Raw genomic sequence first — 16,328 nt, forward strand, 5'->3', positions numbered from 1 at the left:
ACGAACAACAAGTTAACAAATCAGTTATTAATACCATTATGTACTTTTTTATTTATGTGATTTTGAACTTAATAAAGTGATATATTTTTAATGAAAAACTTGCTGATTGAGTGTTTTTTTTTATTTTATTGATTTATTATAAAAATTGCAAGGCGGACATATTGGCTGGGTTAATAACAAAAATATGGTCACTGATAGTCAAGAAAAGCGGTAGTCAAGAACAGCCCTGTGCTTAGTGGAGTTCTAAAATGCCTCTACGTTACACATAAAAAGCCCGATACTCAAGGAAGACACTTGTGTGAGTGTCACTCAGTACATGTTTGTTAGTATTAGCTATTCCCCGGCACTCAGGGCCCATCGTTAGTGATATAGCGGTCCATGTCGGCGGTGGACTGGCAGTTGAACCACACCTGCGCCGTCGGCAGCGGGTAGTACTCGTGGGCCTGCACCAGCTCGTTGTCAAACCGCCAGAATCGTGGGCCTTGGAAGAAGTATGTGTCTAGAAACAAAACCTTTTATTTGAATTGATTCAAAGTGTTCGAAAATTTAATGAAAACTAGTCAAGTGCTAATCGGACTCACGAGTCTTGGTTCCGTACAAGTAAGACAAGGATTACCAAATTGAATAAAAGTGATCACCCATGAAATGCAAATAAGGAACTATTATCCGAATCCTAGACGAAGGGATTCCCTGTAATAGAGCACAGGTTTCTGAACTACATATAAAAATATATATCTAAATAATGAACCAACCTCCTTGCCATATAATGGCGGCATCTACGGGGTACGGTACAAGCCTCCACATGGACATCTCCTTAGGGAAGCCGCGGTCCATCCTGCTGGCCTGCTCGTCATACCGCCAGTACCGCTCCTCCTCGATCAGGTACGTCTTGTTGTTGTAATTCGAGAGGAACACCGTCGTCAGCTCCGACACCCGGTCAGGTATGGAGTAATCCGATAGAGTTCCTTCTTTTATGGCCCGAAATGAGGTGTCGAATTCCCAATATGTCCGACCTGCGACAATTAGATGCGGTTTAAAATTAGGCGACCATAGTAAATAAATAAAAAACTCTAATTCTCCTACAGCTGGGCGAAGGCCTTTTCCAATATCTCCAGGAGATAACCACAAAACGCGCGACACAGAAATCTGGAGGTTCAGATGAAGGGATATATGCTTGCTCTCTGGGGGTTGCCGAATCAGAAAATATCCTCAGAAACAGAAATGATCGCCTAATGGGACATTTGCTAAATATTAGTAAGGGTGATTGACTTGCCTGAAAATATGACAATGTTTCCATTTTGCTTCTCATAAATAGTTTTGATGATGGTAACATCAGAAGGAAGTCCGCGGAACACGTCGTGGAAGCGCTGAGGGTAGCCATCTTCCATCTCGTTTCTGTCGCGAAGAACCCACACCCACTAAGAACAAATTCAAAATAAGAGCTCGACTTCTAATTACTAGCGAGAAGAAGCTGTACTGTGGCGCCACTGTGGTGCGCTAGTTGCGACACTGTTCGTTGCTAGTGGCGCTACTACCCCGCAAACTTTTCATTAGGAACTCTTTTAGCAGTGGCGTAGCTAGGGTCACCGTTGCCCGGGGCGGGATTCTTTGTCACGAAGTAAAGTTACACCTCTTTGTTTAAGTTTCGTTCACGCAAAATTCATCGAAATTGTATATGATATTTTTTTTCTCAATTTTGCCGCACCCTTGTTACTGGCGCCATTGGCGGACCGCCCCTCCGCCCCCTAGCTACGCCACTTTTAGCCCTTCATCTTAACACTTATGAACATTTTGATGTATTTACGTACTTATATGGCATCAAACTTTCTTAGGCAGAAACGATTTAAAGCTAAGACAAGACAATGGTGATCTCGTTTGGCAATTGTTACAGATTTTTTACCAATTATCACCACCGATTGAATTTTTCAAGTTAGACAATTATTAATATTAAAGTACTAAGTACTGTGGATCACTAACATTTTCTTATCTCACTTTATAATTTTACATGGTATCCACACCATCCACTAAACAGGCAAATCCCGCTTACCTCCTCCTCAAACACAAATATCTTGCCATGTATGACTTGCAGCGTGTCGTAGTTTGTCATGCAGAGGTCGGGCATGTAGTTCTCATCCTCTTCACTGACCGCCTTCGTGAAGCGCGGCACCAGCGACACCGCCGGGCTCTCCGTACTCTCCACTACCTCCTCCTGATCTTTTACTAAGGGGACATCGTGGTGTGGCAAAATAAATTCATTCATAATATTCGAGCATATTAAAAAAAGGTATCTTCCTGATTGCTAGGTATTTCAAAGAAACCTAAAAACGATGTCTGATACAAAATACATATTTACATTTTTTTTAATCGAGTTCTGCTCTTAGAAAGATCCTGCAATCGTTCCGTCGCGGCAGGTTTTACACAAGCATTCATGTCACATGCTCAAAGACACCCAGACTCAGGTCAAGCACTCGTGGATATCACAAACGCTAGTCTCGCGCATGAATTGAACCCTCAACACGTTTCGTGCAGTGGATTTGGTGTTGGGACCTCAACCTGCTTGCCTACCTGCCTGCTTGGTGCAGTGGCACTTCCTCGTTACGTGTATTCACAGAGTACTAATGCTCAAGTTACTCACAGTACAGTTCCTGCATGCCCAGTATATCATCCATGTGCAATCTCTCGACCGGCACCTGGTAGTAGGGGTACATGACGGACGCCTTCACGTTGGAGTGCGACATGCCCAGCGCGTGCCCGATCTCGTGCACCGCGACCGCGAAGAAGTCGGTGACGTCCTCCTCGTCCTCCTCAGGGTTGTCTCCCCACAGCTCGTCATCATCGAAGTGCATCGCGCCGTGAGGGGGAGGGAACGCGTGAGCTACCACGCGCCCAAGCCCGTCAAATGGAAATCTATTTATACCAGATAGGAAATGGACGTTATTATATGTTGGCCACTTTGTCATTTGGTTACAAAAACAGACCCGCGCACGACTGGTGGCAGGCAGACGGACAGTCGAGCAGTCTGTTAGCGGAGTATTAGTAATATGATGCCGTTTTATACTGGCATTTATTAGCTTCATTTAAAAAACAACTTTCGAATCAAAGAGTTCTGAAATAATATTCTACAAATTTATTACTATTTATGTAAATAATTGAAGTAGATCGAACCCGTCTCCGTGGTCTCCACTCACGAAGGTGACCTCAATATCGCCGGGTCCGGAGTCGACTTGCGAGAAGGTGAGTCCACCGTGTGGCGCCCACATCTCCAGCCCCACCTCCATCAGCTGCTCCACGCGGGTCTTGCCCAGCGTGCTAGACCCGTTCACCACTCTGAAATTATTATACCTGTTGTTACCATATACCATACCATATACCATATACCATAAAAAAAAAATACGACAACGGCTTAATGCTAGTAAAAGCTTCCTTCGGCTTGCACATTTAGTTTGCTTCTTAAACACTTTTCTGAGCGCGGGGCTTTTGTAAAAAGTCAGTACAAGGTTCATATGATGAAATTTATTTTCATTAAGTCCTTGTACAGAATTTTAATTTTGATGCTCGTTCGGATATATGAAAACCTTACTAAAGAAAGACATTTAAAAATAGGTAAGAAAAAAATACACCTGTATGTAATATGTTTCTTATCCCACGCTTGTTGTAAAATGTATCTCTTACTCCTTGCAGGCGACGGAGACGATTCAATATCTTTCACGCCACACCGCTTTGTTCTGAAAAGCTGTAAATTTCCAGGAAGTTTCAAAACCACTTGATATTTGTTTTATATAAAGTAATTAACAGAAAGGATTCTCTCTCTATTTATGTCATACTACTTGTTGCCCGCGACTCTCACCGCGTGGGCTTCATCTTAAAGCGCACAGTATTTTGTGAGTATAAATATCGTCTGAATGGATAAACTGATATTGATGAGATCATGTCTCGTTGAGTATAAAGTACATAAGTATTTTGAGATGTGCACCTACATTTAGTCTTTACCACCTTCACCGGAATTTTACGGATTTATTGATTTTTTGGTTTTTCTGATGTTTTACTGAACCTTTACTTTGAGCTACCTTTTTGGTGTTTTCGTCGAGTGTGCCGGTCTCCGGCAGGCCGGCGAAGGCTTGCATCTTCTTCAGCGCGTCGGCGACAGACTGCGGCGTGTACGCGAAGTCCGCGTCGCCGTCGCTTTGCTCCTCCGGCAAGTATCCATACTTCTTTAGAAATGACAGCTGTGAAATAAAAACAGTTACAATAGTTACTGCAACATAAGAATTACACACAGCTAGGTGTCTTCTGTGGGCTGTTTTATTTAAATTCTGAATTTTATTCTGAGTTTCAAGAGTTGGTTGGTGGCTTTAATTTTAAATGATTTAGCCTTGTTTATCAGTTACCGACAAATGCTGCATGATTCAGTCTTTGCTAAAGCTCTCACAAATTGGTTCTAGGCAAACAAACTTTTTCACATAGCGTATACGTAAGTACTGTAGATTAAAGCTAAATGAAGTTCGAATACTATCAATTTATTAAAATAAATAGTCTTGTTATTAAAGTCTTGTTAATTGTAAAACTGGGCTTGGTTACTTAGTTATCATAAATTTTCGTAAAGCTAAAAAAATACAGTTTGCCTTAACATTAACAAGTATTTCAAATAAAACTGGCCTGCTCCGGTGATGGTGGATTTAGCTCCAAGTAGATGGTCTTGCAAGACACTGCACTGAAACATAACACAAACAAAACCCACTGGATATACATCGTCGTTGTAAAGGAATGAGGGAAATATGCCGGAGATAATACTTGTGTTTCATTCTGCCTGACCTTTGACTCCCGATAGTGAATCATTACAGATGTATGAACTGGTTAACGACCTTCGAGGGAAGACATATTTGTACATACTACGTGATGATTGCACAAAATATTAATAAATATATATATCTACGTATTTATTAATGCATTATACCGCACACACCTACTTTCAAAGACACATGTCTTTGTCGGTGTTTGCTCCCATTATAAAATTACTATTTTTTTATGTTTTCGTTTAGTCATGAAGTAATATGATTGCTCTAAAGCTCTATTAGAACTATATAATAGCTATACTTTATATTTATACGAGATATTTATACTTATGTAAATGTAGATTTTAAGTTTCACAATAAACAGGCACCTCTTTGTTTAACCTAATGAATGACACTTTAAGTAAGAACACCTTTTTACTGATTTGTTTGTTGACTACGATGACTCGAATTATTATGTCATTGCTTTAATCATTTGCTAAAGTTGACATATAACTTGTCAGTAATTATTTTATTACCTGAGTGCAGAGGTGTTATATTTTATACAGAAACGTATGAAATGGGGTCATTAAAGGATCAGGAGAAGTTAGACCAAAGACCTGATATGAAAGAAGCAAAAGGATCATGCGAGCACAGAGCTTCGACGTCCAAGGGGGAACGATCTGTTTCGATGCCGGACATGAACTTTGGACGAAAGTCAGTCTCCGAGACAGAAATGCCAGGACTTGGAAGTCTTTCTCAACCTTGCACGAAAACACCAGCCGAGTATACACCGACTAAGAAACCTGCGCCCTTTGTAAATATCTTCTTTCTTATTTCGTAACTTAAGTGGGGTTTACACGAGTCCATTTTCGCCCTATGGCATCGCTAGCCCATTTACACAGTTTGAAATACGGAAAAATTGAAATACGGAATTGAAATATCTAGTTAGTTAGGTATTCAAAATATAAATAAATCCTATTGCTTAAAGAACTGACTTCTAAGAAAGAAGGAGAAAAAAGAAGTAAGTATTTATTAATGTGCGTTTAACACTCCATCATGCGGCGGGCGACTGATTGCTTACTCGGTCAACCTCAAATACCTGTCGAAATCGACCCGTGTATTGCTCATATTAGAGCCTTGTTCTGTGAAGTAGTGTGAAGAGATTATGGCCTATAAGCAAAGACGGTCAGACAATAATTCATTCAGTAAAAATTGTGTCCGCTTGTTGTTCTTAAATTAAGTATATTTTCGTAAAAAAAAATTGAAATGAATTTCAATACGGCGTTTTCAGAAAATGCGTTGGATCAACGGCTTCAACCACAAGGTAGGCGTCATCAACCTGAATGACAAGGGCAACACTATAATGTTCTACGCCGCCTCCAATTGCGGGGTGCTCTACAATTGGACAACTCACAAGATGTGGCTCTTGCAAGGACACGTAAGTTTTGGTTAACATTATATTATCATGTCAGAAAATAAAAAGTTCTTGTTACTACAATTGTAGTATTAAAATGTTCTGTTTACGACTAAATTAAATGTTTACCCACGTTTACGTACCCTCAACCTAATTCTTGAGGAATAGAGTACATGAATTTTTTGAAAGTGGGTTCACAGATGGACTTGCTTTAGTGATATTTAGGTCCAAGCCATGAAACAATTGTATCTATGTATAGTTTAACTTACAGAGACATTTGATCACGTGTATCACAGCAGACGCGAATGGCAAGTGGCTAGTGACCGCGGACGCCGGGCCAGAAAACGTCCTTATTATTTGGGACAGTAGCGACCTATTCCCTCAAAGAACCATCTTCGCACCGCATGGTACCACTAGGATTGCCAAAGTGGCCATGAGTAACGACGCTAAGTATCTGATAACTTTGGCGTATCCGTCTGAGAAGGTCACAGTTCACTGGTGGATATGGTCTTTCGGACACACAGCACCAGATGGTTAAATTATTTCTGGAATCTTTATTTTACTTGAGTCTTCAATAGTTAACGCTTATTGTTGAACGAAGGGCCTGTTACTACCTCCTTTAGTAAGACTTGCAGTTGCAGAAGCGGGAATGGCGACACTCTAAATCTGATCACAACGCGCCTATTTTTCAAAACTGTTAGAGCGACAAGGTTTATACAAAACTACTCTAAGAGGTAGTGCTAGCCCCTAGTTCGGATATTTTTTGCAAGATATTTATTTTGATTATCTATTTTTTTCATCATTATTGAAACTCAATAAATGTGAGATTATATTACAGCGGTTACAGAAATAGATGATTTGTTGCGAGATGCCGTCATACAAATGGGTTTTAATCCTATCAGAACGCAGCGATTTCTACTCTTAACGAGAACTTGCTTTTTTCTTTGTTGTGCAAAGGTAAACTAAATAATATCTTATCTATTAAAATAAAACGGTTATCTCTTGTGCTGCATCTAACACTGTACACTAGGTGCCACTCGTTTAATAGCAAGGGAATCTTCTTTTTGTCCATTTGCTAATGTCTGTATGAATACTTTATCTATATTAGAGCAAGAGCCCTAGACGACCAGACCTTTGCGACTACGCAACCTCTTTATAGGTCCCCAAGTAAAATATAAAATTAAGTTTTTTTGTTGTATGATAAAATTCTCGTGTCATCATGGTGCACGTTATTGTACTCCTTGGAACGGCTAGACTGAGTCTGAGAATCAGACATCTATTTTTCTGCCAACAATTTTTTATTTTGTTCCTTCATGGCAAAACAGCGTTTGCTGGGATAATAGTTTATAACGATTTAGAGGTGGCTGGCACGGGCGTGATTTCTGAATATGTCTGGAAGTAAATATAAACAAAAAATACACGCATTATTACTACCTGTTACCTACCCGAGTAACCATAATCGAATAGATTCGTAGTCGCGGGCCGAAAGTTTTCAGCTTTTATAGAATAACGAAGGTCTAGCCTCCTATATTAACTCTCTCCTTGCTGACTAATTTACAGAAAATTAAAGTCCTAGAGAGAGGGGTCATTAAGGAAACAGACAACTACGAAATAAAAATAAGGAGACCTGACCGTAATGAGCACGCTGACTGCGGGAAGCTCATGTGCTTCACGTTCTCGAGTAACACGGCGCAGATCCTGGTGTCCACGAGCCGAGGCCTGGTCATCGTGTACGGGTACACCATCGAGTACCAAAAGCACTTCTCCCCTTTGGATATCGACCGCTTAAGGTTCATTAAAGTTGTGCGGTTGGAGAGGAGGATGATAAATATTATTAAATACGTTGACGGGTTAGTAACAAGACTCGAATAAATATGTTTTTATGATGATTTAAGAATCTTGCCACGATCTTTATAGATCTTAAAGTAGTACTAAGACACTTAGCTATATTTTTGGTACATGCTTTTGTATAATAAAGTCTATCATGTTGAAAATGATTGAGCGATGTGACAATAATGGAAAGGGTGTAGACAGAAAGCTAATGACTAAATCTTAAATCTATGGATTGGGATACGTTGGGCAAAATCATCACGGTTTACTGTCCAAGTCAGAGTCATGGGATCGCTGACTCGTGAGTCGTGGTAGGAGTCAAGGGCGCCGACAGCATGTTGGGTTAATGTACCAGTAATGGGTTGCTATTTGTTTCAAAGCTACCAATTATGATGACTGCTCAAATGAAATAGTTTAACGTTATTAATAGCTAGTTCAGAGGGATAACGTTGTGTTATCCTTTTATTTATAGTAATAAAAATTATTAATCATTGTAAAAGTTTTGACCGTTTATTGTTGGATTGATAGTCTGTTGGTGACGGGCAACAGTATCGGCGAGATCCGCTTCTACGACGACCAGCTGAAACTGTTGTACTGGATGGATAGCCTCAACGTGGACAAGGTCAAGAGTCTCAGCTTCAACATATCTCCCCGGAGCACCATGATACTCGACCCTAAGTGTAAGAAAATAGATATAAGAATTAAAAATGACCGACGAAACGGCAGAGTCCTATTGATCGGATGAGTTTTCATAAGTAGTAATAATAATAACAAGTATAGATAATACCCATTGTAAAACTAGGACAATGTATGGAAAATAAGTAATCATCCTACTCACTGAAGTCAACGTTTTATATTTATAAAGACATAGATGCGCTCAGTATTAGTATTAGTATTTACAGCAGAACTTTATCTTCTTTTAATAATTAATTTATTTCAAATCTCCGCAGGCAATAAGCCATGTCCATGCTGGGAGAAAGTTAAGGTAGAGAAGGATCCAAAGACAGGGGAAATGAAGCAGAAGCTTATCAAGATGCGCCTGCCTTCCGACGCCACCACCAGCGGCAAGCCATTCCTCGTCAGGGACTTCATTGTCAGTAAGTTTATTAAATAAACATCAGCAGTTGCTGTTCTTGAATCGAGTTTATCTATTGACCATAACTAAGTAAGAAGAAATTTAGGCAGATGTATAGGAAACGCTGTGCTGGTTATCTTTACTTAGCGAAAGGTAAAATTAAATCCGAACCGCTAGAAAAAAGTTAGGTAAAAACTAATGACATGTGCTTATTTAAATATATAACTTGTAAGAATTATGTCGTTTTGGGACTTGACGTGAAGATCTTAATATAGGTGTATTAGCATTCACTAATTGTTATTCACAGCGACGTGGAACCAGGGAGTGGGCTTTGTGGACTTCGTGACGGAGAAGTACACCAACGTGCTGGACAGCAAGATATCTCCCATACTCAGCATGAGCGTGCACCCCGAGAAGTGAGAATATAGTATTACTTACTACAGTCGTCCGCGTCTGATATGCTACGAAATAAAGAGCAATTTTTAAAATCAACCAAATTAATATAAACTCCTATACACAATGTGTTATTAATCCAAATTTCCAATATTCATATTAGCCACGTTCTTTTGGCATTGTCCGCACGACTATGAACCCATTTTTGAGTATTAAACGCAAGCGCGTGAGGCCATCAAGGACGCAACCCAGAACAAAAATCCCCGGTTAACCTATAGCACTTCCATATGTTTTCCGCCCTAGGCCCGACACTACTCGGAAAATTCATCCATGGCGACGAGGTTCCTGTCTGACCACCCCTGTGGCTGTGCTACCGTATCTTGATATTAAAACGTTGATAAGGTGTGGTGGGTTGTCGCCAGGCCGTTCGCAGTGCTCGGCTACACGGATGGCATGGTGGAGCTCATCGACTTCATCAAGCACAGCCTGATCACCAGGCTGGACCTGAGGAGCCGGTACGCGGTGGTGGTGCCGCCCGACGATGACTCTATCAACTGTAACTACGAAGTCACTGTGCCTGAATTATCTGTCACTTACCTTAAATATTCGCCATCAGGTTAGGATCTCTTTTTAAAATGATTTATATTTTTATAAAATCATGTTCATTTTTCATTTATAATAAAGTAGATTGTTCATTTAGGGATAGGTAACAAGGCTCAGTTTTGTCTGGGTTACCCATGTAAAGCTTTAAAAATCATGAGGGGTTTTTAAATTCTGAAGTTATATTGTAAATAGATAGTGCAACTCACAGTAAAGTGCGTGCGGCGCTAAATGTGCGTGCCACTTAGAACGTCTGGTTTATAGCGACGACGATGTAGGCACGTATTTACGTAAAGTATGGTTGATTTACTGTCAGGAAACAGCTGAGACGTGGTTTAACACACCCTTGAAATATTCTCGACACAATTTAAATGTCCCTGTAAACTTCGAAAAAAACATCGAAAAGTATCGTAATATGGCACTGTGCCGTGCGTAATAGGTCGAATTGGCTGTAAGTATTTAGAATAGTACTATTTTAATTAATATATTTGATTACAGGTTTGCACCTTGCCTGTGGGCTGAACACAGGCCAGTTGTTATTTTTAGACCCTTCAACCATTGAAATCCTGACACCGAAACCATTCGGCGACACCAACGATGCCATTAAACATATAAGTTTTAGTCCGGATTCGCTTTTAATAGCCACGGCCGTGAGTTTTTACTTTAGAAAGAGATTTGACTTGTAGATACCTATGTTCTAAAATGTTTTTGCATAGAAACTCAATTTGTTAATGTTTTTTTTTCACATAAATAACCAATTTTCTAATTTTAATTAAATTTTGGTCCTTGGAATTTTCTGTCGTCCACTTCCGAGCATCGAAGTGTTTGATTGCGTTGTTGAAACAAATGAGGTCTATTCATTTACGTTTCAAGCTGATTGATTTCTCAATCCATGATAATTATAAACTTAAAAAATGCAACTGTGAACTCACACGTATTTATCGGGACTGCCTGACTAGTTTCGGACGCAACCGGATTCCTTAACCCTGAGCTTACCAAACCGTTTAACCTTTGTATAAATCGCCCCCACGATAATGGCTATAAAACCATGTATGTTATTAACTCCTTTAGCATTTAGTAATCTTATTTTCTCTCTACGCAGTGAATGTTTCCTTTACTGATTGATGTACAATTTACCACAGAATGCCGGCAGGTCGGTCTGCGTTTACAAATATCTATGCACTGATTTCCGGTGGGTATTCGTTGGAAAACATCGAGCACATTATAAGGAAATCACATCTCTGATTTTCCTGCCTGCTAAGAACCCCAATGGAGACTTCAAGCTTGTGTCCACTGGGTTAGATCGGTGCTTGGTAGAATATGACGTGGCAGCCAGTTTCGACGAGCATTTGGAAATCTTGAGTCTTGACCGAGTCGAGCAGAGTGCACTACCACTGTCAGCTATTGTGTGGCCTGCCCCTAGTTACTTGGATCCCGAAGAATTTAGAACCGATTTGCCAATGATACTGATAGCTAATGATGAGGTGCTTTCTCTATATTCATCGTTCTCTTCGTAAACTGAGCTTGTATGATATAGTTCAACGTAGGTATGCAGTTATGCACCACAGAATAGGTCACATCCCCTACTAGACGAAACAATTTTAATAGTTCATAATATTTCTTAGCGTTTTATTGTGCAAAATAGAGTTTTGAGTTGATGGATTTAAGCAATTGATTTAACCTTTCTCTTCCAGTTTAAGTACAAGATAGTGAACTACGAGACTACTATGACACTGGCTACTGTTTTGGGACCCCGATTCGAATTCCCTGTCAGTAAAGTACAATTGATCACTAGGAAGGACAGCAAGGATATAGACCCAGAAAACTCGCAATATTTACTCTTCTCCGCGAAAGACATTATAGGTCTACAGAAGATGCCACTCGACGGTAATCCCTGGAAACACGTTGGCATGCTAGGACATCCTGTTAGGGTAGGACTTTTCCCCATTCTATTAATGAATAACTACCACGATTGCACGATTTTGAAATTTGATATACCTATACTCAACTCAACTTTGCCTAAACGGGTAGCCGAGTGGTTGAGGTCTCCACGCCAAACCCACTCTGCGCGACGTGTGTCGCGGGTACAATCTCCGTGCAGGACAAACGTTTTTGGTATTCACGAATGCTTATCCTCAGTCTGTGTGTATTTATGCATGTTACTTGAATGTTTGTAAAAACCCCCGCGAAACAACGATAAAATACCTTGAACTAAAATATTTTCTGCAGATTCAGAAAATGTGTTTCCGTGAAGACCTTGGGATGCTGTTTACTATTGGCGTCAGGGACACTACCATGACTCAATGGGTTGCTAACTACAGGTACTATAACTATAATGCACATAATTATTACCTATTTTTGTTTTTTTTAATCACACAATATCTTTTACGTAAAATGTAATGTGTCACAACATGGATAACCGAGTAGTCTAGGCCTACGCCAAACCCATGGCATGCGACGTGTCGCAGCCTTGGTCCCCATGTAGGACAAGCAAGGTTTGTCAAACCCCGGCGATACGTTCAAAGTTTAGCTCTACGTAAGCTTATAATTAGTTAGTCGAATAGATAATTCATTATCTTCATTTCCCCAGAGCCGTGGAAGTTGCCGCAGCACGTGGCGGGGTAGAGCTGGATCCATATTATTGTCTCATAGACAGCGGTCGCCCTGGTTGGCTGTTTCAAGAGATCAGAGATCTGTTCTACTACATCCAGATATTATGCCAGGGCACCTTCTCCCCAGCAAGGAGGCGTGTCAAAGATTATATACCGATAGACTCGTTACCCGATTTAATGAGGGCATTGGGATTCTTTCCCTCGGAATATGAGGTCTGTACTCTGTATCAATGGAGGATCATGGTACCTATATACAAATATGTTTCGTGTCTATTCTGCTGTACTACTGGGCTGGAAGGTCGATGTGCACACTCTAGGTTAGGTTTTCCGCTTTCTCGTCTTCAAAGGCGAGGCTTTGATTTGGAAATTTCAACAGGGGCATAATCGTAATTAATGTGGAAGAATTAAAGTGTATCATATACAGACGTTGATAAGCAACGTCGATTTAGTTAGTTCGTAATTTCAGAAGCTGTTCCTTTAATTTTTGTAGTTCAACAGGTGGAAAACTTGATAGTTGAAGCTAAGTATAAAGTGTTTAACCGAGCGCCTGTCTCGGAAATCGAGTTCGAGGAGTTTGTGAAGCTGTACCTGAACCACCGGCCGGCGTTCGGCGAGCATTACAAGCGCCTCAGACTCGCCTTCCGGAACTTCGCCAACATCAGTAACGAGGGCTACGTCATGAGCCGAGAGGATCTCATCGACATCCTTACTTCTCAAGGCAAGTTAATACAAACTTAAGTATGTTAGTGAATAGACCTACACTTGAAACTATTATGCCTCAGGCCTTTGTAATCCTATTTTGTTCTCTGCTTATTTCATGGTGCTTGTTTCAGTGGCGGAAATATTTATTGCCTGCTATCTATTTACAAATGCAAATAGATTGGTTTTGTATTTTAGCAAAAACCCTAGCATTTAAGTAATATGTAGCTGTTGTTAATTTATAAACTTGATCGATTTATGTTACAGGTGAACGTTTTTCTCGTGAGTTGTGCTGGTATCTACTGTCAGTACTGTGCGGCCACAGTTTTGAGGATAGGGCCGTTTTGAACGAGAATGACTTTTCTTTCCTACCAGAGGTACATAGGATTTTTTGCATCATTGGACTTGGTGCAAAGGAACTTGTGACAATAATAATTCTCGTTGCAGTACATAACATTCAGCGATTTCACGACGGAAATAATCGGCATCCAAGAAATGGACAACATCTCCGACACGTACTCCGGCGTGGAGTCGTGGGCCTCCATGCACACCTTCAGCTCAGTCGATTCAGATGACAAAATCCTTTAAATTCATAAATTATGTATGTTTATTATTACCTTATTATAATATATTACATTAAAATAACATTTAAAACAATTTGTCACATTATTTTTATAAAACAAAACATTTGGAATTTACTAAATTACCCCATTGGTGATTTGACCTATGCAAGCATAATCACATTAGTGACATACAAATAATGCATGACAATTTATTACGAGAAGTATATATTATGTCTGTTAATTGGGCTAATAGTACAAAATAAGCGATAAACATAAAAAATGTGATTCTAAGGCTTTAGTACAAAGTTATGGTACACCTGCAACATATTGGAGCAGTTTCAGACTAGAGTTTATGCTGTGCACATGTGGTCATGTCAGCATATGCACTTAAACATGGTGTGTTTGGTTGAACTGGCAACAATGGCTAGTCACTCCCAGCCATTGCAGCTTGCACTCCAAAAACCTATTTCTTACATTCATACAAACTTATAGTCTGTACTGCCCAGTTGCAAATGCAGTCAATACATATTATGCAATGTTAACATATATGAAGAGTTGAACCATCAACACACAAAAGTTGATTTCATATCTCTAGGTCACAACAATACTTAATCCTCTGTAGGGGTTTTGTACTGTCATTATATTGTTGCACAATAATACTTAAATACTCTTTTACATACAAATACAACATTATGTGACAATATCACATTTAGCAGACACCAATTCCCAATCATTTTGTTAAACTTATAAAATAATTTACATTATTATAATTAAGTCACATTTTATGAAACCAAAATAATATTTACAATATGTCATAGATCTTGACCTAAGGAAGAAAATTAAAATAATATATTTAAAATAAAAATCACTCTAGTTGCAATAACTGCAATGAAATTAGAACACATGTTGAAACTAATTAGTCATAGACACACTTTCTTATGTATTAAAAGTATAACACTTGAATGTGGTAGCTATTCATGCTAAATCCTAACTCATATGATGCACTCACACCCACAGCACACACCATAAGGTTCATAATGTCAGTTCCATTATAAATGTAAGTCTCTAACTCTGGGCTTGCACCTTGCCGGCTCATTTCTTAGGCAAGGCTCAGTCAGTTTTTAACCGCTTTGCTGGTGTTGTGGTACCACTACTTTGAGAATTGGAGTCTTCAGAGAAGTTCAGGTTTGTTGAATTAAACTCTGTTGGCCCTTGGGAGTCACTCACTGTTGAGAAACCTGGAAATGATATTGATATTAGTCAAAAGATTTATTTTGAAAAAAAAATGTAGGGTCAATAATGCCCCCAGATTAGAACCCTGACCTACTTGCTTTGCCACAAAATTCTGCCAGTTTAGGCAATATCAATAAAGGTATCTATTATTTGAATATTATTATCTTTACTCACATGTGTTAGAATCTTCAGCCATGCCGAAGTTGGAGTTCGAGGAGTCGTGAACTTTCTTCGGTGTCAATGTGTTCTCCTTATTTTCGCGTTTAGCCGCGTGTTTCTTCTTTTGCTCATTTGTAGAAATCGGAACCCATTTGTAAATTTTCATAGTAGTTTCTCCAATCGTTACCCATTTTTTCTCCCTACAAATAGATTTAGAATTATTTAATATTCATTGACAACTTTATAAAAATATTTGCACATTTCCATCTTACTTACCAATGGCGAACTTTTTCCACAGCTTGCATTACTCTTTTGATATCATCTTTGACACGGTTTCTTGTTTCCGCACGGACAGAACGGGACATTTTCCAAGTATTAAATTAGAATTTAAGGAAAAAATAAAGTTGAAGTAATTTTACACAGCAAAATATTTGTTTCCGAGTGCTTTCTACTGAGTACTCTCACAAGCGGCGTTCTTCGTAAACTTCCTATTCATCCGCCATTGACTTAGCGTAGTAAAGTTGACATTCACATAATTTTACGTTTAGTTTATTCATGCACGAGCATGGTACAACGAGGTTTAACTTTAAATATTATTCTATCTAAAGCGATGTGATAAAATATAATTCATAATGATAAAATTTATACAATAAAAACAAAACTTAAACATGTAACATAGATGACATGAATAAAACATTAATATACTTTAATAAACGCAAATGAATTCCACAAAGAAAACTTTTAATAAATGAATAAAAAAAGTCACTCTTTAACTCATAAAATACGCATGCGTTTTGTTGCGAAAATTTGAAGCATCTTAAATGTATGACTAAATATTTTTTCTTCACAAATATAATTAATATACAAACATTTTGTACTGTTTCACATAAAAATGCTTTTGGATTTTACGTAACTGTCCAGCACAGAACTAAACGTACGTGCTTGCATAACCATTCTTCCTTTTGATTGGTTCTAAAT

General features: G+C 39.1%; 3 protein-coding genes across 5 annotated transcripts; 1 reads left to right on the forward strand and 2 right to left on the reverse strand.

Annotated features, from left to right (window-relative positions):
• Positions 1–106: 106 nt before the first annotated feature.
• On the reverse strand, positions 107–4,942 carry LOC113504570 (matrix metalloproteinase-2-like). 2 transcript variants are annotated; one of them, XM_026886938.1, is made up of 10 exons: positions 4,792–4,942; positions 4,657–4,711; positions 4,068–4,226; positions 3,621–3,733; positions 3,166–3,327; positions 2,636–2,907; positions 2,048–2,220; positions 1,274–1,418; positions 753–1,013; positions 107–499 (listed from the first exon to the last, which is right to left on the reverse strand). In XM_026886938.1, the coding sequence occupies exons 1-10, from the start codon at positions 4,800–4,802 to the stop codon at positions 348–350; spliced, it is 1,503 nt and encodes a 500-aa protein (XP_026742739.1). In that variant the 5' UTR covers positions 4,803–4,942; the 3' UTR covers positions 107–347. The 2 variants fall into 2 exon arrangements, with proteins under 2 accessions (XP_026742739.1, XP_026742738.1); XM_026886937.1 differs by lacking the exon at positions 4,792–4,942 and having other exon boundaries at positions 4,657–4,785.
• Positions 4,943–5,308: 366 nt separating this feature from the next.
• Positions 5,309–14,052, forward strand: LOC113504567 (cilia- and flagella-associated protein 251-like). Of its 2 annotated transcripts, XM_026886931.1 has the most exons (17): positions 5,309–5,586; positions 6,064–6,210; positions 6,458–6,719; positions 7,025–7,143; positions 7,747–8,036; positions 8,545–8,696; positions 8,967–9,113; positions 9,399–9,507; positions 9,907–10,100; positions 10,583–10,734; positions 11,227–11,568; positions 11,779–12,015; positions 12,314–12,405; positions 12,675–12,909; positions 13,195–13,414; positions 13,663–13,772; positions 13,843–14,052. In XM_026886931.1, exons 1-17 carry the CDS (start codon positions 5,350–5,352, stop codon positions 13,981–13,983), a joined length of 3,186 nt encoding a protein of 1,061 aa, XP_026742732.1. In that variant the 5' UTR covers positions 5,309–5,349; the 3' UTR covers positions 13,984–14,052. The 2 variants fall into 2 exon arrangements, with proteins under 2 accessions (XP_026742732.1, XP_026742733.1); XM_026886932.1 differs by lacking the exon at positions 11,227–11,568.
• Positions 14,053–14,142: 90 nt separating this feature from the next.
• Positions 14,143–15,868, reverse strand: LOC113504572 (B-cell CLL/lymphoma 7 protein family member A). The gene is made up of 3 exons (XM_026886941.1): positions 15,627–15,868; positions 15,366–15,550; positions 14,143–15,196 (listed from the first exon to the last, which is right to left on the reverse strand). Exons 1-3 carry the CDS (start codon positions 15,713–15,715, stop codon positions 15,069–15,071), a joined length of 402 nt encoding a protein of 133 aa, XP_026742742.1. The 5' UTR covers positions 15,716–15,868; the 3' UTR covers positions 14,143–15,068.
• Positions 15,869–16,328: the final 460 nt, after the last annotated feature.

The sequence above is a fragment of the Trichoplusia ni genome, chromosome 22 (genome assembly GCF_003590095.1).
Source record: "Trichoplusia ni isolate ovarian cell line Hi5 chromosome 22, tn1, whole genome shotgun sequence".
NCBI classification, from domain to species: Eukaryota; Metazoa; Arthropoda; class Insecta; order Lepidoptera; family Noctuidae; genus Trichoplusia; species Trichoplusia ni.